Consider the following 21,901-nt stretch of genomic DNA (forward strand, 5'->3'; position numbering starts at 1 on the left):
TGTGGAAGGAAGTATATATATGTACATATTAGGTGAGATTGTCAATTCCTCTGAGGTAGGTATTTTAATACTTTTACTAATGCGCTCCATGCTTGCTAATGAGGCGTTTTTTGTGAGCTCGTAGGCGCTGCGATTAGCGTTAGGCTTTGGTTTGTTAACAGCGAATGACTTAGGGCTTGACTGCTGGAATTTGCTCTTCAGCTGCGACACTTTACCCCGGGTCTCGCAGAGGGGTTTGGGATGCGTCTTCACTTTGTCCCGCGAGAAGCTGTTCTCCAACGACTTTTTGCGCATCTTAATGGTATTGGTGAAGTCCGAAGGCATTATGGTTTCACCTTTTATTGTTGTACAGGCGGGCGGACTAGTTTCTAGCTCGAGCACAGCAACACTGTGCTCATTGGTTCCATTAACCTGCAACTGCAATTGCACCAATTCGTCCTCCATCTGATTCAAACAGGCAGCTGTACTTTCAGTCTGAACTTCGGTTGCATTATGCTTGGCAATTTCCTCTAGCTTCGACTTCAGCAAGGTGTGTGGAACTGCTACAGAGAGCAATTGCGTGTCCTGTACACACGCTGACGATGTTGATGCTGTGGCATGAGTCGCCCCCAGGCTGCAATTGGAGCACTCACTATAGCCCGAGTCGCTGCGTTCGCTGCACTGCGACTTGTCGCGCAGCTTCAGAGTGCGTTGCAATCTCTTCTGCTGCTCCACATTGGGAATCTCGACACTAAAGTCGTCCTCCTCCTCGTTAAGCGAAGCCATTTGCGTGCCGGTCAGATTGGAATTGAACATGGATATACCGGAGATCGAGGGCCGCGGACTGCTGGGCAGCGAAGCAACCGTAGATATGGCAGAGTTACGCCTTGAAGCCGACAAGGTGGCCATACGACCAAGAGCTCTTATTGCATTACCAGTTTTCTGCAGGCAGCAAAGCGTTCAGGTAAGTCAGCAAAAGCGGGGAAGCATTGCAAGCAGTTCAGATGCAAAGGTTTGTGGGATGAGAGAAAGAAGCTAATGGATAACTCGCTATTCGACTTACCTGCCACTTGCGTCGAATGATGAACTTCTTCAACTTGTCAGTGCAGATTCGGTTATTGCTGAGATTATCATCATGGCCCTGGGAAAGCCACTTGGATTCGAGACATTGTAAAGCGGTCAGCCGCTCTTCCTTCCGATATACGAGCAGGTTTGAAATGAAGTCCTTGGCCTCCTGGGAACTGCCAGGAAAACTGTTAATAACTACAGACAATATATATTCTTCTGTGCACACTTACACGCAATCAAATGCTTCATCATCGAAGTCGTAATCGGCACGTGTTATATTCGAAAATGTCTCCACATCCGTATCTCCCATGAATGGCGAAAGTCCTGAGAGCCTGGGAATAAGGTATGCATCGATTTGAAAACGTTCTGGGTCTCAAATTGAAACCCAAACTATTAGTTTACTTACAGTACATAGCAAATAACACCAACGCTCCACATGTCAGACTGGAAGCCAATCGGGTCGTAGCTAATGATTTCTGGGGGAATGAACTCTGGCGTGCCGAATAGCACTCGAACAGGCGCCTTCGTGTCCAAACGCTGAGCCAATCCAAAATCAATAATTTTAATCTGATGATTGGATTTCGTACGAGTGTGGCACATAATATTTTCCGGCTTCAAGTCCAGATGTACAACACTCTGGCTGTGCATGTAAGCCACACCCTCGCACACCTGGCGCAGAAACAAAATGCAGTCCAACTCAGTCAATGTAAAGTCATCGGCAACCACACGCTCGAATAATTCGCCACCGGTGATACTGAGCAAGGATTAATTGATGGTTAACATTTATGTAGGATTTGGGGGACGGATAAAACACTTACTATTCCATGACCATGACGATTTCACGAGCGCTCTCAAATGAAGCTGCTAGCTGCAATAGCTTGGGATGCTGAAGGGAGCGCATGATTGAAATCTCCTCGAGCACTTTTTGCCGGTCGCGTGCTTTTATGCACTTAATTATTTTGGCGGCAAGCAGTTGTTGGGGATGCTCCCGCTCCTGTACTTTGTACACAACGCCGAAGCGACCCTTTCCCAATTCCTCGATGATGTCAAAACGTGATTTAAAATCACCACCTCCTTGCACACTCACGGGTTGATTGTAGCCTGAGAGTTGAAAAAGCAGAGAATACAATATTACTGATCCATTGGTAACTATAACTATCAAAGTTCGTTAAGATATCTTCATAAGCATAATAATTAGTTAAGTAAGAGATATTTTTGAACAGCTAATTCCTATGGCATCTATGTAAACTAATGGCATTTGGTATTAAAACTTTCTAGTAACTCTTTCAATGTTCGTGCTTTTAATTATCGCACAATAAACAATGAAACATCTACTGGTCAATTTTTGAAAAATTGTCTGAGGACCACCAAGCAATTTTTCGATTAAATTCTGTCCTCACATGAGTTAAGCTAATAAGACAAATCACATAGTCCAACATACCTTCTGAACGTGTCCCGACTTGCACTAATTCACTGGGTTGACTGGGTGAACTACGTCCATGGATGTTTTCGGCTCGAACTCGAAATCTGTAGCACATTTCGGGTTGCAGGTTTTTGATAGTATATGCCAGGGAGTCCACGACAGTAGCTATCTGCTGCCAATTGTTATCACAATCCTCCTGGGTGGCATTTGGCTTAGAAGCTTGCATCTCAATGCTGGAATTAATATGGGGTTGCTTCCTAAATACTCAAAACACTCATTGGGAGCATTGACTTACATGAAGCCTGTGATCATGCAACCGCCGTCGTAAGGCGGTCCACACCACGCAATGGCGACGCGATCTGGTCCTTGGGATATACTGGGTTGGCCACTCGGCGGTTCCGGTGGTCCTTCCACGGCCACCGAGGCTGCTGCCGCTTCCGTGCTAAATTCATTCATTATCTCCACCGTGTACTTGCCGCTGTCATCGGCCGATATGGTCGTAATGTAGAGTGTTGATTGTTGTGCCGTTGTCTTGATAGTTACATTGGCACCCTCGGCAATGGGACGGCACTGTGTGAAAGCGAAAAGATGAGGCGAGCGGTTAATTTGATTCAGCTAACCTTCGTAGAGCGAACAACACGTACAAAGACAACGACAACAGAGACGACGACAGCAACGCTTATTTGCGCTTTTTGCGGTTTGCAACAATTACGTAGTCAGGCATACGCATACGTCAATACCGCAAACTGATCGTGACACAGTCTAGTTACCTATCTACCTGAAAACGTGCCCATACAAGCCTATGTAGTATAGGTACGGGTAGAAGCTCCGTAAATATATTTGCGACTCGGGAGCACCATGCCCGAGATAGGTAACTAATTATGGGGCTTATGGAGATAAAGCATGAAACAGCGCCCAGATCATGGTCAAAACAACAAACGTTAATCCCTATGTGATGCCGGTCTTGCCTAATTCGGTCATTCGTTCGTTGCGCAACTGCTTGGAAGTTGTTTGGAAAATGCAGCAAGAAGTGAGGTTCACATTTGGTAGAAACCGGAAAATTAACATCACACTTTCAACACCCAAACGCCACCCAATACAATGAACCTAAAAGGGAAATTGAATACAAAATGAATACGTACCCCCTTATACCAAACGACCTTTGTGTTGAGGAATGGCTCGTAGCTCACGCTTAGCTTGACATGGCCACCAATTAAAGCGGTGCAGTCTTCTGGCCTACACAAAATGCAGCTCCTGGAGGCCAGTGGTGAGCTGTATGCCGACGTACTGGTCCTGTCGCCACCGTCCACTGGCAGCACCAACAGACTTGTATAGCTACGCACGGCAGGCTTTTCCCGTTCACCCTTCACTTGCAGTCTTATCTCGCCACTTTGGGCCAATTTCACGTTTCGCATGCGCAGCAAGCGAATTCCGTTCTCTGGATATGACTCCAACTGAAATGTTAAAGAAGCACATTAAATTTCATATTCATTATTATTATTAATCGGCATTCTGTGCATATGTATGTGAACAGCTGGTACAATACAAGACAAATAGACCTACAAATAACCCACATTTACATATGTATTTACATATAAGTATTTATGTATTTATCTGAAGACACAGCCGCTTCATGCCAATACTTGTGATCCGCATCCGTCGCGTGCGACTACAATTGTGGAACTGACGACAACGATCAATACGAACGCACTAATTAACCGAGAACCGTAGCGTTAGTAGTAGCCGGAGTCGCCGACCACCCGACAATGACACTTTCACGCTTGCTCTCATTCCAAACCGATAAAATACAAATGAATATACATATGTATGTATGAATATAAAAACACTTGTGTGGGGCTGGTGCACGATGAAAGGCCCTCCCGACCCTGCTACCTTATCATTTGGTTTGTTTTATCTATAGTACAATGGTAGCTATATCGAGATCTGATATTAACACTGATTCTTCGATGAGTGAACCAAAGATAGGGTAGGGCTCTACGCATACCTGTGACATCATTGACTTGCCCCTTTGGTTTTTATTTGTTCTTATTCTGGGTGGCCTAACTAGCCAAGTTATTGCAGTCGAAGCATCGAATGTATTCAAATCGCGTTCAGTGGGGCTTCTCCTTCAATGTCTCAGTTAGTACGAGTGTGTCCGTATGTGCGACTCAAACACTACTGAATGAATCAACGATCGCAACGACCGCATCGATTGACAAAGCGTCACTAAAATCGTTTGTATGCAGCGAGCATTCCGCGGCATTTCTCTTTTTTAGGCTCCGCTGTTTATTTCTTACACACATACGAGTATATATGTACATACATAAATAAATACATTCACGATACATAATTATCATTATTGTTTTTTGGCTTCAGTCGGCTATGACAAGGTGTGAATAAAGCTCTTTTGTTGCAATACTCTTTAACATCAAGGAGTTGTTTTTTTTGGGCAAGTGTGCGTAAAGCCCAAGTTATCATTATCAAAACAATTGTTCTACCTGACTACCTGCTATTTTATGGTATAAATACTAGCTTTGACTGTTACATATTAAGCGTGCTGTGGGTTGTGCTGGACTATTATTGTGTGAAGATACTATAACAGCTCTGAGCAATTGGGTTTTTAGCGTGGGTAGGAATGAATATGAAATAAGTGTTCCCAAAAGCAGGACAAGCTGCATTTTTCTGTATTTGCAGTTTTCTTTTTTAGTGTTAATGAAACTAAATTTTTTTCTTAAATACCCAGCTGTATCGCACACGATATAATGGATTTTCAGTCTTTTCCAGAATTGAGTTCAGGTCATTTTTCTAAAGGGCATTTAATAGTCGATTCGCATAGCTTTCATTTTCGAGCATTTACGTAGAGCACGGTGGAGCGACTTTCAACAGTCTTGGCTCAAAAATGTCTGGTTAAGTTTGCGCTTCGTTGCCACCAAATCAATTCACTCGCATATCGATGAAAAAGACCTTCGACCCACTGTGCAACCAATTACGCCATAGATTGAGGCCAAAAAGAGCGCACGAATCACTTCATTTGCTTGTTTTTATAGCCTTACGCACTACTGCCACAACGCCAAATGTGACACACGCTCCAGGCAATACGTACCGTCATGTTAAGTGAGTCATCTTCAATGAGCTTCCCATTGAGATACCATTGAGCTTCCGCTTCGCATGGGTAAATACGGCCATAGAAAAGAGCTTCTGAGCCAGCCGCACACACAACCGGCAGCGGTGTTTTAAGCAGCTGAATACTTTCATCTCCCCGCACTAAGTCTCGCTCTTGAATGCACAACTCCCCACTGGTGGAGCAATCGCAAGTATCACTAGCAGTGTATACCTGACAGCTGTAGATGCCCGAGTCAATATCGAAGGCATCGTTGATGCGCAGACAAATCAAGCCGTTGCCATGATCGATGTAGCTGCGAAGGACACATATATTTATAAACACACTTGATCATCACTGGATCAATTGAGTACTCACTTGAACTCGTCGCTGTCGGGCAGAATTTCGCCGTTGCGTAGCCACACATAGCTGTAGGGCTCACTGGAGTCTATAGCACAGCAGAGATCAATAACTTCGCCTTCAACTGATTGCGTAACCTCAGGGAGGGGTTCAATAATGGTAGCACGTTTGCAACTTTGCAGCGTGTCATCGTCGTGGAACTTTACGTAAGTAGAACTGATCAGTGGCTCATGGTCACCACTAATAATGCAGGTATAGACGCCCTCGTCGGCAGGAGTCACATTGTCAACGAAAAGCAGGGCCTCGTCTTCCTGCACTATAATATGTATGCGTTCTGACGGCTCCAGTTCCAGGTTGTTGTGATAAAATCGAGCCGAAGGCACTGACGATCCACGGAAACCACTGGCCAAGGCCATCCGCCCGCCAATGGCTGTGCACGTATTGCAAATTTAGAGAATGAATTACCAAATGCAACTGTTAAGATTATTTACCTGTCGATGGACCCATAATGCGTCTGTATAAATACGCATTGCGTCGGGAAGAGGAGGCACGTACGCTACGAGTCGATGGCGACTTGCCGTATCGTGAACTGCTAATTACGTCCAGACGTGCCGTTGCCTCAATCCGGCCGAAATCGTTCTCCAAAGTAACGCGATAAAGGCCTGCGTCGTCAAAGGTCACCTCATCGATTTCAATCCAGCGCAGATCATCCACTTCCTTGACCGCAATACGAGTGGTGGGCGTGACAATCATGCCATCCTTGTCCCAAGTTGCCCAAGGCGTTGGATGGCCACCTATGGCACATTGAAATCTCACGCTATCGCCCTCCTCAACGACTCGGTTATAGGGAATGGCAAGGAATTTAGGAGCTGAAATGGCGCAGCGTCCGTCGCTTCTTCGGCGATCAACGGAGCTTAGATCGATGCTGCTATTTCTGTAAGAAAGTCGCATGGGTGAGAAACTACGATTTGGTGTCGACCGGGGAGTGGATCGTGGCGTTGAGTGTGCCGAAAGCAAACCAGTAGGTCGCATCAGTTGTTGACTCAGCATATTTTCTTTCTCCTCTGGCACATCCACAATTATGCAGGCCGATGAAAGAGTTCGACCCACAGAGTTTTTCGCCACACAAGTGTATTCGCCCTCATCCTCAGGATATGCCCTACAATAAATACAATATGTGCTTAAGAATAAGACCACTGCTAACTTGCATTTAACTTACTTCGGTATGCTCAGAGTAGCTTTCATACCATCATAGGACATTATATAGTCCTGGTTGTCGCTGGGTATCACGCGGCCGTCTTTTTCCCATATTATATATGGGTCAGGCATGGCTTCAACATGACATTCCAGTGATATAGAATCGCCATCGCAGCAGCGTAAATTGCGAAGGTTGCGAATAAAGCGTGGAAGAGTTTCAATATTGCTATAAAAAAAAACATGATTTTACGTTGAAAAATATTTAATTTAGTTTAATTTGCACCTTTGTAATTAATTAACAATCAATACTCACCCATGGCGTATGTGGCCCTTGTCCATGTGTCTCTCTTTTAATATGTCTGCGTAAAAATAAAAGCGTTAAATAATTATTTAATTTAACAGAAAAGTTTTACAGTGGCCCTGGGCCAAAATACTAAGCGGCCGCTCTACTTGCGAGTGTACGCAATTTCTTGTAGGTGGCAACACCTAAATGTACTGGCAACGCTTCATCGTTGTTTATCGATAACTAGCACATCCCTAATGCAAGAATTAAACCAACGAAAACTGCAAACGAAAACTTTTTATATCAATTTTGGGTAAATTTGCGGCATACAAAGCAAGGTCTGTGCAATGATTATCGTGCCCATCGACCTGGAGCCCGGTTTCCGGAAAGCAGACATTCACAATATCCCCGCTGTTAGCATCGAAATGGTTTTCAATTTTGCGACCGGCAGAAGTAAACAATTGTAAAGAATCTCGGTTATTCTTCTATGCAAAAGTAATTAAAATGCCTTTTTGCAGGTCAGCCAATCAAAACGACTTATTAGTCGATTATGTACAAATACGAAAACAGGCGGACAGCTGCGAACTAACCGCACTAGTGTTTTCAGCATCGGACTTTGCTAACACCGAGTCGCACGCCAATATCGCCCTCAAGGTCATGGAAAGTTCGGAGAGTATAGAAGACTGTCGGTGCAGCCAATGCCCCAACACCGGTAAGCTTACATGAAACAATAAGAATTCAGAACGAGTTTCAAAGCAAGTATCTTACAGCAACGTGCAAGCACATCATCACCTTCATATTTTGGTTGCATTACAAGACGAAAGATCGCCACCCAACTGCGTTTGTTGATTTCTGGGGTCAAGAGCTTGAAATGCTAGTGTATGCAGAGCAATCGAAGCCGATTCGAATGCGCGATTTGGTTCCTAGCGACGAGGCACGATTGGAAGCTGACTTAGAATTGGACGAAACAAGCAACATTGATGGACAGGCATTTCTGGATGCAGTGCTCGAAGATCTTGATTCTACGGGCGCACGGGATTCCGCTCTTTATCGCCAATGTGTTGAGGTTAGTAGAGATGTTCATGATTGGAAATTCACAATAACACTACTACTTCGTTATAGGCAATAGACGAATTCGAGCCCATATTTGTTCATCATGTTCTTTTAAACAATGTCGAATATAACATAGTCGATTTGAACAGTTTTGTGCAGCACATGGAGACACAGGCGCAAAACGGTTTGTTTGACAACATCAATGAAGTAACCAAGAACATGTATAAGTCTCAATTGTGGGTAGAGGTTCAATACATGCGTATTCGATGCTCTCTCGTACATATGATTGTGTCACGTAAAACGCCGCAAGAAGATGAGGAAATCTTTAATATTCTATTTTGTAAGGGACGCGACCAGAGCACAGAAGAACGACTTCAGCAGAAACAACACAAACGTTTCATATTAAAGCAAACAGAAAAACTAGAGAAAAAAGAATATTTCGAATGCGGCCTATTGTTACATGAAAGCTACCCCTATCTGTGTGCAGCACCTGATGGTATAACGGATGATCATATAGTGGAAATCAAAGCACCAAAAACTGAAGAAGACTTCGAGAAATATCTTGAGGCCCGAGAATCCATTGCTCCTAAGTATATGGCTCAGATACAAATACAAATGTTCCTGGCGAATGTTAAAAAGGCCCTATATTGCGTATTGAGCCCCACATTTGATACAAACGGCGCGCTGCATTACGTTTGGGTGCAGGCTGACCCTGAATTTGTTTCCAGTTTGTTGAGCATGGCTGAAGACTTCTGGAAAGATGTCGTCTTCCCGCGCCTCCTAAATATATACCCTCAAAGGCTATCATAACATTTAATTAAGGAAGGAACAAACCAAATATATTAATTACTGAACTTACCTTTTGCGAATATTTGCAATGATATCACAGCCTTGGCCTCACCATGGCAATTGTTGGCAATCACTGAATATGTGCCGGTGAAGTCTAATTTCGCACTTGGAATCTCTAGGCGATACTCAGGACCGTCTCCAATGCGTTTAAAGTGTGGCGCGTCTTTGTAGTACTCCGGCTGTAAAAGCAAAAAACAGCAACTCAAGGTAATATGCATTTACATAGCATTTTAAAAGGATTGCATATAAACGACAACTGTTTCGAAGAATGATTCATTTTCCTCTAAACGTGTTCAATATCCATATGAATGTTTATGTGTGTGTTGTGTCTAAAGCGAATACCATATATGAACAAAATTAAATTTCAAGACTGTCAATAGGAAAACTGGTCAACGTTGCCCACCCTGACCTCCTCCTGCTTCCCTGGTACGATATTTCGTTCGCTACGTTCGCAAGCGGCACGATTGTGGCTAATAATTTTCTGTTTCAGTTTCGTAAACTGCTCAAATGTTTTTTCTTCGCTTTTTTTTGTCGTTTTGGCTCTGACGCCGTCTAATTGTTTTATCTTTTTGCCCGACAAGCCTGTTATTTGATATGCGGCGCGCCAAAGTTGATCTTGAATTAACGTTTGACAGCAGATCGACACAGCCATGTCGCTTAACTGCCTTTTATAAGACCTCAGTGCCTGTGACCACGATCACCATGTCTGCTGCTTCAAGCCCCCCATATTTCCTTAGGCATCGCATTGCATAACTAAACTGAGCATCGTGACGCATGAGTCTGTAATCTGAGTAAAGTCAGAAAACTGGCATTGTCTTATTATACTCTACAGCACCGTGTGGGGCTTGTATGGAGCGGTGTGTAATTGGCCTTTTTTGTGCACAGTATTTTTGAATCAATTGTTTTCTATTTTGGTGCTTATCTATTTAGAAACATTTACCTTTTAAGTGTATCTTCACTTTGGATAACCTCAACTTCGTACACTTTGTTCGTATTTACGGATCAATTAAAAGTTTTAATTGGATTTGTTTATCAAATTTATCCGCACAAACAACTGCTACCATTCAAAACCATTTGCGTTAAATAAACTGTTTAATTCGTTGTCAGTTCACTTTTTATAAGCCCATACATATGTGCGGAAATACTTAAGAATTTTGATATCAATGGCATTTCCTGATACGATTGCGAAATAACTAGGCCCATAAAGCCCACGGAGGTTCGACTTTCCCACTTGTGTTGGCGACTATGCACTTGCACTTGACTTTTGTTGCTGTACCGACCGAGTCGACTACGACCCACATTTGCTGACAACGCGAATTCAACTGAATGCATTCTGGCTGTTGCGCTTGCGCTGCCTATGTGGCAGCTTCCACTGCTGACGTCACATTGCAATAGTTGTGTATGTATTGGAAGTATGAAAATGTTGCATCGTACTTACATTTAGAAAATCGCGTAGCCATACCACCTCAGGTTTAGGATCGCCAACAACTTCACAGAAAATGATGACGGTGTCGCCTTCATATGCCTCACTAGATCTGGGCTTGACCACAAACAAGGGCTCCTTTGAATATCTGCATAAAATGGTAAACTATGGATCTATTCGATTTCTAATGGGTCGATCAACTCACGGCATGTCGGTTGTAGTTATACTGGGAATTTCTTTTGGACGTGAAGTAGCAGAGTCATCGCTTTTCAGACTCTCTTCGATGGCAACTCGGCAGATAGTCTCGACCTTGCCCACGACATTAGAGGCAACGCACACATAAATGCCAGCATCTCGCAGTGTTGCGTCGGCAATGACCAATTCGACAAAACCGCTCGAGTCTAGCGTGGCTGCAATTCGACGGCTTGGACGCAATCGCATGCCGTTCCGATGCCAAGTGACGCCCACTGCAGGATAGGCTTCCACTTTGGTTGACAGTCGTATTTCGCCACCCTCCGGAAAGATGTAGAACGGATCGAGGGGTGCATAAAACTCGGGTGATATGTATGCACGTATGCCCTTATCGACAACGAGTGTGCAGTGGCAGGACACAGAGCCAAGCTCATTCTTCGCCGTACAGGTGTATATTCCACTGTCGTCCAGCGTTGTTGCGGCTATCTCGAGTGTGTAAAATTGCCCATCCACAGAGATAAGGTAACGTCTATCAGTTGTTATCAGCTGGTTGTCCTTGTACCAGAGTATATCTGGAGCAGGATAGCCAACAATCTGACAAGTAAGACGAACAGGATAGGTGACCTGGACACGGCGATCTCGCAAACGCATCGTGAAAATCGGCAAGCTTTCGCCAACATCCTTCATGCTAGGAGCTTGTGCGATTTCCTTGAGACGCGAATCGGCCTCGAACAGCCGTTGGTCAGAAACCACCTGCAGTCGCGCAAATGTTGAGACGCGACCCTTTGAATTTGTCGCCTCGCATGTGTAACGGCCTGTGTCGCATTCGGCAACAGAAGATATGGTAAGAGCACAGGTGGAACCGATCTGTCGAATTCTAATGCGGTCCGACATGCCGCTCAGTTGTATGCCATCCTTATACCAATGGACCTGTGGCCGCGGCGACCCGCGCATATTGCACTGCAGCGTAAAGGAAGAAGAGATAAGGGCCTTCACCTGACCCGGAAGAATCTTCACAAACTCTGGCAGACACTCAACACCGCCCACCTGCAAGGGTGAGCTGGTTTGAACGGCGGGGCCCCAGCCATAGCGATTCTTTGGTGTAACGCGGAAATGATATTCCAAATTAGGCTTCAGATTAAAAGCGTCGAAGGAATTTATCGGAGTCAGGCCCAGTTCCCGCCAATATGCACCACCCTCATGCCCCACAATCCAGGATTCCACCTTGTAGGCAATTACAGGCGCAGAATTGGTACTAACGGGCTTGCCCCACGACAAAGAAATATGCATAGGTCCAGAGTCGACTACAAGTGGCTCGGTCGATATGGCGGATGGAGGATCTAAAGTGTAAATGTGATGTTTTTAATGAAACGAGCACTTAAAAAAATTAAATGTATACTAGTATGTAATGGATTTATTATTAAGCGAAAATCAAACGCAACACGCCCCGGAGAAATACTTTTTTATTTTTTTTGTTTCAACTACGTAAATGTATAAGCTGGATTGTTGTGCTTTATATAATACATTATTTATATACCATAATAAAAGTAAATAAATCAAGTGTTCAATTATATGTACTAACAAAAGATAAATACACGAACTTATTTGTGGGGTTTTCATAAATCTCACAGGAAATTGCTTTTATCAATGTCGCCACCCGCTGTAATGTTTTGTTAAACTGTTCTATATTACTGGCAAGGAAGCCAATAAATCTAGCGCTGATACAGCTAAAGTTGGATCGATCTGCAAAATACACAACTTAATGTTGTAAAAGAAACTCGAAGCATTATTTGAAGGGTATAACTCGACAATTAACGGAGTACAACAACAGACAAGGACAACGGATGACAACTCACTGACCGACTAAATACGAGATTAAAGGACGTTTGCGCAAACATACACTTACCTCTAAAGTAGGAAGTATCGCTGTAACTTTCCAGTGGAAGGCCTAGACGTGGCTGCGTTGGGGTTTCAGAGCGAGCGCGAGGCAAGACCTATAAATTTTGTAGTCAGAATAATATTATTGTTGAATGAACACATAGAGTCAGGAAAAGTATTGTAAGCTAGCGTTGATTGAGGGTTCATAATTGATGCTTTAAAAGGCGTTCAAATTTGCAAGTAATTTTTAATATCTTTAATCTTTCTTTTTGGGTGTTTTAATCTAGAAAAAGCGAAGAAAAGAGAGAATAGCAATAGTTAGTAAGCAAAGCCATTGGATTAACACAAAACATGAAACATTACAGCAACATCCAACACAAATGTCCTACCGTCACAGTTACGAATATTCTGTCTGTGCCAAAGTTGTTGCGGGCGACAACGAAGTAGGTACCAGAATCAGAGATCTGGGATTTTTGCACACTAAATCTTGTATAGTCATCAGACACCTCTTTGCTGATTCTGTCGGATTGGGTGATATCCTTTGTACCCTTCAAGAAGGTCACTGAAATTGCAAATGGTAAAAATTAATATAGATTGCAATTATCCAATTAACATGACCCTACATTTTGGTTTTGGATCCCCAGCAATACGGAAGGACAATGAGAATGGATCACCCACGGCAATCTTCATTTCGGTGTCAGGCCTAGACAGGAAAAGCGGGGGCCTCTCATCCTTGGTTTCACCCATAGAAACGTCAACATTAGCGTGGGACTCAATGCGACCGAAAGCATTGGACGCCCGGCAAGTGTAAGAGCCCTCAATGTCAGGGGTTGCATTCGTAATGGTTAGTGTATAAACGCCACGGTCCGCAAGTGCCTTAACGTTCGGGCCATCTACTAATTTATGATCGCGATACCACTTGACCTCAATAGGAGTGCTGGTTTGAGTGAACTCAGCGGAAATGGCAACAGTACCACCATTGCAGACCGTCTGGTTACCAAGTGGCATGGCAAAGTGCGGCTTGTTCGGATCACGGTGGAAGAAACCGTGCGTCTTCTCAAGCGTCACGCGCTCACGGCCCTTAAAGTCCACCTGATGAGTCATTTTATTCTCGGCAGCTTCGTTGCGGGCAACGCACGAGTATATACCCGAATCCTTTTCCGTGGGGTTTCTGATGAGAAGCTTGGAATAGCCATCTGGTTGATCGGTCTGCTGATATTTCTCATCGTTAATTATTAAGTCGTTGCCCTTCATCCATTGGATTTCAGGGCGTGGCTGGCCACGCACACGACAATCCAGAACTAACTCATTCTCGTTCAGAGAATAAGTGTCTATGAAGAATACGCAAGTGGTAAAATATTAGAAAATTCATTCATACGAAATTCATAATTAAGAGAAACAAAACAAATATATTAATACAGAGAAAATGCGAAATGCGTTTTTAAAAGGGTTTGCAGAAGCGCCAGGTGCCAAAATGGCCAGATTGAAATACCTCGAATTGGCTGCGTGAAAGTACTTGGCATTGCAGCTTCCTTAAAGTGCTTGTACACCCTGAGTTGAGCATGGGTTAAGCTCTCGCCGAAATCATTGGATGCACAGCACGTGTAATTTCCGCTATCCTCTGCAACAGCAGCAAATATTTCTAGGGACGCCTCTCCGTTTTGATATACCATCTGATAGCGGGGATCTTTAGGGAGGGGTCTGTGATTTTTCAGCCACTCTATGTTCGTGTTCTCATCGCCCGAGATGATGCAGTTCAAACGCAGATTGGCGCCTTCTGACACCGTGCGATCGTGAAGCAGAGAATTGAATAGAGGCTTCCCTTGACCCACTGAACGCAATACTCGATTACCAGCCCGCTGCAAATCCCCATTAACGTATCCACTTTCGCTAAGATTTCTGGCTTGGGAAATGCTGCGAGCCCTCCAACTGGAATCCTCACTGTCGCTAACTTCGGTTGTTACCAAACGTTTCAAGTCTGCCGTCCTAATGGATGTACTTATTGAGTGTATGCGATCATCATGCTCTGCATAGCAGGAAAATATTCCACAGTCTGAGGATATTGGATTGCGAATAATAAGTTTGCAATAGCCCCCAACCTCTTCCACCGTTCTATAACGGTTGTTGCATATAGTGTGATCATCACGCATCCAGCTGATGCTTGGACGACCTCGAACTTCACAGCTCAGTATTATTTCATTGCGCTGTTCATCGTAAATTTCTGAAATGGTATGTTGATCGGATAAAGCTTGGACACAGTGAAATATTGCTATATTTATTTATTACCTTTAATGCCGCTTAAGAAGCTGTCCGGTAGTACACCACTTGCAGGATCCAATACACTTAATTCACAAGCACTTTCCACGGTCTGCTTGCTGTTCTTAACCACGCATCTGTAATGTCCACTATCATCGGGTCGTGCATCGTATATTTCCAAACTTATGGCACCATTAATATTATATATCTTATGCCGTGCATCTTTTGTGATTCGCTCATCATTCCTAATCCAATGCACGTCTTCAATAAATCCTGAGACATAACAAATCAACTGAGCTTTGTTTCCTTTTCCAATTATCATAGTTTTTAAGCTGGTCTCCAAGTTCAGTCGAAGCTTGGCTTCGCGTGCCTTTGCTTTAATTATCATGCTATCACTTGATCTACTGGTAGAAGACTCATCCTTTTTAATGTCTTGTATCAGTTTTTCTATGGGTTTCTTTTCGGCTACACGACTTCTTACATAATCGGATGCCTGCACGAACTTGCTTATTTTCATTTGACCGTTTTCACTCTCAGCATAGCATGTGTAAAGACCGGAGTCTTCGCTGTTGAGGTCAGAAATAGTCAATTGTTTCACACCGTCATTTTGTTCCAGGTACTGGTATTTCGCGTTGTCGGTAGGTAGAAGAACGTTGTCCTTTTGCCAATAAATATGTGGTTTTGGGCTACCTGACACCTTGCACTCAAGTATAAGTTGGTTATCGTGTGAATGGAACGCATCTAAAATGTTTGACATAAATAGACGGGACACGGACGGCACATTAGACAATACATTGACGAGGGAATGGCCTTATATGCTACAGGTTAGAGCTAAAGTGCACATAGTCTTAACACTTAGTTTAACATAACTTATCAGTTTTACCTGAATACATTGCACGAATCACAGTTGATGATTGATGGTATAATAATAACACCCACATATACCCACCCACATACCTTTGATACCCACGGTAAAGGTGGGAGAGATTAGCTCCACTTTACCCGTGCTATAAACGAATAAGTTGCAAGTGCTCACAATTTCGTTTTCTGATCCTCTTACTTTTAGCGTATATTCGCCTGCGTCCTCCTCGGTAACTTCTACCAAGTTTAGCCAGGCTATACCATCCTGCATTGACATCTTACTTTTCGGCCCGAATGCTATCGGTTGATCGCCGTGGTACCAACGTGCAGTTGGCTCCGGGCCGTCAATGTTCACCATCCATTTCACATTGCTTCCCGTCTTCACCGTACGGTTGGAGAGGAAGTTTCTGAAGTAAAGTCGCTTCTTTAGATCTGGTGGAGGCGGCACCTCTCGCCTGGAACTTCCTTGCTCTTCTTCATCGTCTTTTGGTTTCTTGGTTTTCTTCTCTCCTTCTTCTCCAGCCTCAGCATCCACTTCAGCACCAGGGCGTGGTGGTCTAGCTTCTCTAGGTGGTGAAGTGGGACGCGCCCTGACACGGGGCTCAACAGTAACCATATGCACAATTTCCGTTTTTCCTTCACGATTTTCAGCCTGGCAAACATATTTTCCGCTATCAGATGGTTTTGGGTTGCTGATGAATAGCTCTGAGGTGCCATCATCGTGGTCGACTTGTTGATATTTATCACTATTTTCGACTTTGACTCCATCCTTTACCCACGTAACTGTTGGAGTTGGTAGGCCACGTACGTGCACATCAAGCTGGAGCTCGTTTATTTTGCCATGTAGAGTGTCCTTAATATTGCGAGTAAATGTTGGGGGTACATCTCCTGTACCTGGATCCGCATAAACTTCAAGTTTACAGGAAGTTGAAACTTCACCGGTCTCATCGCGAGCCCAACATTTGTAAACACCGTTATCCTCTTCAGTAGCGCTCGTTATTTCCAGAAGGCAAAGGCCTTCACTGTAACGTCCTCTAATTTTCGGACCATTCTGAATATGTTCGTCGTTTTTAAACCATTTAACCTGGGGCTCCTTCGCCTCCAGGAAGCAGGAAATTTTTACCTTTGACCCTTCGGCAACAACGCGATCTCTCACCGAAGTGCTAAAATGTATACCAATATTTTTTTCACGACGTTTGCTAGAAAGACTGGCCGTATCTGAAGCATAATCAGTTGCTGATGATACGCCCTCATCCTCATCGGCCTTGCGTCCGCGACGCTTGCCCTTAGCATCCTCTGAGTCAGTTTCTGGTTCAGCCTGGGGGTCGGCAGCCGGCTTCACGACCGGCTTCACAACCGGCTTCTCTACCTCTTTAGGGCGCAACAAGCTCTTGTCCGCATGAAACACGCCATGAATATTATCAGCGATATGGGACGCTTGTCCCTCGAACAGTACATAATGTGAACTTTCCATTTTGCCGGCTCTGCTTTCTGCCTTAACAACATATTTGCCGGAATCTTTACTATCAGGCTTGTCGATAATAAGCTCACAAGTGCCATCTTGATGTTCCAAGATTTGATAACGACCACCACTTTGAATCTCAATGCTATCTTTAAACCACTGAACCTCAGGTGTAGGCTGACCTCGAACTCCAGTTTCCAAAATCAGTTCATTGGTATTAAGGTGGTAGGTTTCTGTGGGAGATGAGGGCACATTGTTTGCATAAGAAAACTACAGTCAAAAGGCATTGTAATTACGTAATGAACAGTATGCACAAAGATGTGCATTAAATATATCGGATTGCACAACTGGCAGCAATCGAACTCTATTTATAGATGCACTGCAGACTGCTCATTCGCCTTGCACCTTGAACCAGACAGCACAAAAACACAAACACCTTGCAAGGGGTCTTACCTTTCAAACTTCTGATAAACACGGGCTGCACATCGGTGTTGACCGTTGTCTGGTAGACGTGCAACAATGCGGAGGTTGTTATCTTACAGAACTCATTCTGAGCAATTATTGAATAGGTGCCAGAGTCTTCGGGCTGGGCGTTTAAGAACTCAAGCACGGCCAAGCTATCTCTATTCATATTGCGTATACGTGGACCGTACTGCACATTTTGGTCATCTTTTTGCCACTTGATGATAGGTTCGGGACCACCAATAACTGCTTGCAGCTTCACCTTTGAGCCTTCGGCTACGTAGCGATTTGACAAATTAACCGTAAAGTAAAGCGTTTGCTTAGGCGAAGGGTCCGGCAATCGGCTACGGCGTTCATAGCCACCTTCAGCGTCGGCAGCATCCTCCTCTTTTTTCTTTGGAGGCTTGGGACCCTTGCCTTTTCCAGCGGCTGCACCACCTTCTCCGGTTTCTTGCATAGCGGAGAGAATACTAGAACGGCGTGATGAATGGGTTGTGTCGACAACTACCGTGTGGGTGGTGGACTGGCTACCCAATTTGTTCTGAGCTACACACACGTAGACTCCGTTGTCATTCACAGTTGGCTTGTTAATGATCAACTCACACACACCGTCCAAATGTTCAATTTGAACGATGCGATCGTCAAGCACTACGGGTATCTGGTCTTTCGTCCACGAGATTACGGGACGCGGGTTGCCGCGCACCTTCGTATCGATAATTAAATCGTTTTGGGAAGAATGATACACATCTAAGAAGAAAGCGTTCCAACAATCAATCAATTAGCTGATATATAATGTACTGCATGTCTATTTTTAAATTTTTCGTGACCTCAATCACGATCGCCAGACAGAAGACAATACATTGTTTATAAGTGTTTGGTGTTGGTGGGTGCGGATAGCAAGTGCTAGTGTAGCATTTGGCGTTGTAACAAAAACTGTTCACAAACAACAACAAATACGAACATAAAGTCGGCACAGAAATACCTCGCAATGGCAAAGCAAACATGGGCTCTTGCTCGTCGCCATCCGCTTGCGCTGCGTACACCTTGAAGTAGCAAGACGTTTCTATTTCGCTGAGGTCATTCTTGGCCACGCATTTGTATACTCCCGAGTCGGCGGAGGTGACATTGCTTATCTCAATTATGGCTTTGCCTTCCTCCGATAGATTCTTTATGTTACCACCGACAACCACCCATTTGTCATCCTTCATCCAGCGCATATTTGGCTCTGGTCCAATTACTGTAGCGACAAACTTAATGGTGGTTCCCTCTAGAGCCATTCTGTCCCGCAATTGGGTAGCAAATTGCAATTTTTGTTTAGCAGGCACCAAAGGCTCAGGTGAAGCACGAACCGCTCGGACACGCTGTTGTTCTGCTTCGGCTTCAGCGCGTTTCTGGTCTGACTCGGCCATAGATTTGAGTGCGGCATCCATGGCTTTCTTGGCTTGGCGCAAACTATCCAGTTGAATCTTATCACGAGCATGGAAAATTCCTGGCACATGATAGTGCAGATTTCTGGCCACCTCGACGGTGTGATTTATCTGAGCTTCTCCAATAGAATTCAAGGCTTTAAGTGTGTAAATACCACTGTCTTTGTTAGAAGGCTTATAAATCAGCAGTTTGCATACACCATGTGCCTCTTCCAAAATAGTGAACTTGTAGCTGGGCTTCACTTGGAAGGCACCTCTCCACCATGTTATAACGGGACGCGGAACTCCATGAACGTGACATTCGATGGTCAACTCATCGTCGCGTAAGTGATAGTACTCTACAATGTGGAAAATATAAAAAAGTGAGATGTATGTATCGAAGTGTAAGTCTTAAACGATGTGTACCTTTGATGTACTGAATAGAAGGAGGTTTGGGTTCGTCCTTAAATACTTCATAAATTGTAACTATACACGATGAAGTAACCTCATCGTTCATATTTGCTATAACACAGGAATACTCCCCGGAGTCCAGGATAGTCGTGTTGAGAACTTCTAAAACAAGGATGTTGTTGTTGTTCATGATGCGATGGGTACCATCGCGCTCTAGTTGCTTGCGGTCCTTAAACCATTTGGCGGAGATTTCGGGTCCGTCAACTGCACATGCTAAGCGCACACTTTGGCCGGCCTCCGCGGTGCGATCGGAGAGAAAGTTGATAAAGTGCGGTAAGCGCGCCTGTTCACGTCTTCGCTGCCAGTCAGCGTCACGTTCTTTTTCACTTCGTCGTTTTGCAATGCTGTATTTACGCATTTGTAACATAAACTCTTCGCCTTCCACGGCCGCAATCCGCTGCCAGCGCTCTTCTTCATGAGGATCTGGTCGCACAAAGTCATCGGATGAGTCACTGCCACGTCGCTTTTCCTTTTTAGCGGCTAACTCGGTGACTTCATCTTCTTCTTCGCCTTCTCCTTCGCCGTCTTCATCTCTACGTTCCTCGTCACCATCACCATATTCACCAGCTTCCTCTTCATTATAGTCTTCGCCTTCACCACCCTCACCTCCCCCATCTTCACCTTCCTCCCCCTCCTCGGGAGCAGATGGTTCCTCCTCTTCCTCTTCAGCCTCTTCTTGGGCCCGTTGCTCGGCTTCGAGGCGTTCCTGCTCTTCTTTTTCAGCTTGCAATCGCTTTTGACGTTCCTCGAATGTCTCTCCCTTAGGCTTGGCTCTATTTGCCTGCTCTTCAGCAGCTTTTGCGGCGGCCTTCGCTTGTTCCTCCATTTGTAAAACCATCTTACTCTTCTTTGGAGGCGGCTTTGGGCCAGCTGCTGGCTTTTGATCTTGTTGCTCAAACATTTTCTTACTAGCCTTTTGACCGCCACCTATTTCCAATTTCAAGGTCAATTTAGGGCTGGGCGACTTCTCCTTTTTCTCTTTTTTCTTTGGTGGAGCCTTCTTTTTCCCCTTTTTAACGGGCTCATCATCGTCCAAGTCGACACTCTCCTCTCTATCATCAGCTCCATAATCACCCATGTCCTCGGCTTCAGACGGACTCATGTCTTTGTCAATAGACTTTCTTGGTGTACGCGGCTTTCTAGGTTTTTTCTCTTTTTTCTTTGGCTTAACCTCTTCTATTATTTCTTCTTCTTCGACCTCCTCGTACTCTTCAACAACGTATATAACCTCAACATTCGATACATCCATCACGGCAGCGCGATCTATTACTGAGAGATCCGATGTTATATAACGTACAGGTTTTTGAATTTCCTCCGGCTCTGAGATATCCATAATTAGGGCACGGTCGAAAACAGCGATATTACATGTTGTTTGTGACTTTATGTCTCGACCCAACTCGAATGGAGTTTTCTCTTTCTCCTCGCGTTTCAGGAAAGGCGTTATACTGCGCCATGTTGAAGGTGTTGCACTACGGCGGGTCATATATATTGTAAATGGAGTTTGGCTACGCCCGCGTATCGGTGTAGCACTGCGTCCGCGTAAGCTTCCCGGAGTTGGTGATTTGATCTTGCGCTTCTTTTGAGTAGGAACTTGTAGAGTATCCTGAGAAGGGGCTGCCTCTGGCTCTTCAGATGCCCGCGGGGCGATATCACCTTCCGTCTCTCCCATCGTATTTCGTTTTACTTTTTAAAGGATAACGTGGGAATGAATTTCGTAAAAAAAATCCGACAAAAATATATATCCGTTCGAGTCGTATAAGAATTATTTGGTATATAGCCCGTAACGGTTCGATCGAGGAGAATTTTCAGGACGTGAGACGTCCGTTCGATTCAAACGAAAATTCACGACTAACCGAATGTGGTGAAAAATGTGAAATACATTCCTCCTCGGATCAATCCTAATTGCCAATCGAATGTTATGCTAATAGATATTTCACGTATTCTGTTTTGTTCGGTGACACATACACAAACATACATGCAAGTCACTTGCCAAAAACTTTTCTATTTAAATTTCCACTTTGCAATCATTCAGGCAGTTAATTCAATTGTACAAAAGATCGCGCGGCGGCATTCGCATTAAAATAGCTAATAATAGTCAATTCTATTTAAATACAATGATTAAATGCATTTACCTTCATCTTTCAACGCATGCCATATTCGTATCCCGAATAAGTCAAC

At 44.3% G+C, this 21,901-nt stretch overlaps 2 protein-coding genes across 11 annotated transcripts in view; one reads left to right on the forward strand and one right to left on the reverse strand.

The window, feature by feature from the left end:
• The window catches only part of LOC115634206 (myosin light chain kinase, smooth muscle), a 29,041-nt gene that overhangs the window by 556 nt on the left and 6,584 nt on the right, over positions 1-21,901 (reverse strand). Inside the window, exons 1-23 of one of the 10 annotated variants that reach the window (XM_030531794.1) lie at positions 19,679-21,495; positions 18,829-19,611; positions 17,838-18,593; positions 16,019-17,617; positions 13,429-14,136; positions 13,195-13,367; positions 12,834-12,921; positions 10,941-12,267; positions 10,751-10,883; positions 9,323-9,491; positions 7,441-7,486; positions 7,150-7,353; positions 6,422-7,089; positions 5,949-6,360; positions 5,574-5,886; positions 3,613-3,924; positions 2,766-3,040; positions 2,489-2,703; positions 1,866-2,148; positions 1,454-1,801; positions 1,278-1,379; positions 1,043-1,220; positions 72-921 (exon numbers count right to left, since the gene is read on the reverse strand). In XM_030531794.1, the coding sequence (XP_030387654.1) occupies positions 72-921; positions 1,043-1,220; positions 1,278-1,379; positions 1,454-1,801; positions 1,866-2,148; positions 2,489-2,703; positions 2,766-3,040; positions 3,613-3,924; positions 5,574-5,886; positions 5,949-6,360; positions 6,422-7,089; positions 7,150-7,353; positions 7,441-7,486; positions 9,323-9,491; positions 10,751-10,883; positions 10,941-12,267; positions 12,834-12,921; positions 13,195-13,367; positions 13,429-14,136; positions 16,019-17,617; positions 17,838-18,593; positions 18,829-19,611; positions 19,679-21,392 (11,656 nt within the window). In that variant the 5' untranslated portion in view covers positions 21,393-21,495. Of the gene's footprint in view, positions 1-71; positions 922-1,042; positions 1,221-1,277; positions 1,380-1,453; positions 1,802-1,865; positions 2,149-2,488; positions 2,704-2,765; positions 3,041-3,612; positions 3,925-4,475; positions 4,611-5,573; positions 5,887-5,948; positions 6,361-6,421; positions 7,090-7,149; positions 7,354-7,440; positions 7,487-9,322; positions 9,492-10,750; positions 10,884-10,940; positions 12,268-12,373; positions 12,686-12,833; positions 13,089-13,194; positions 13,368-13,428; positions 14,137-14,297; positions 15,027-15,091; positions 15,803-16,018; positions 17,618-17,837; positions 18,594-18,828; positions 19,612-19,678; positions 21,496-21,901 lie in introns of those variants that run through there. The other 9 variants (XM_030531798.1, XM_030531792.1, XM_030531793.1 and 6 more) reach the window with 9 other exon arrangements.
• LOC115634209 lies at positions 7,668-9,496 on the forward strand. The gene is made up of 4 exons (XM_030531801.1): positions 7,668-7,873; positions 7,929-8,122; positions 8,181-8,476; positions 8,533-9,496. Exons 1-4 carry the CDS (start codon positions 7,758-7,760, stop codon positions 9,271-9,273), a joined length of 1,347 nt encoding a protein of 448 aa, XP_030387661.1. The 5' UTR covers positions 7,668-7,757; the 3' UTR covers positions 9,274-9,496.

This window comes from Scaptodrosophila lebanonensis, unplaced genomic scaffold, assembly GCF_003285725.1.
Source record: "Scaptodrosophila lebanonensis strain 11010-0011.00,11010-0021.00 unplaced genomic scaffold, SlebRS2 tig00000001-arrow-pilon, whole genome shotgun sequence".
In the NCBI taxonomy this organism is placed as follows: domain Eukaryota; kingdom Metazoa; phylum Arthropoda; class Insecta; order Diptera; family Drosophilidae; genus Scaptodrosophila; species Scaptodrosophila lebanonensis.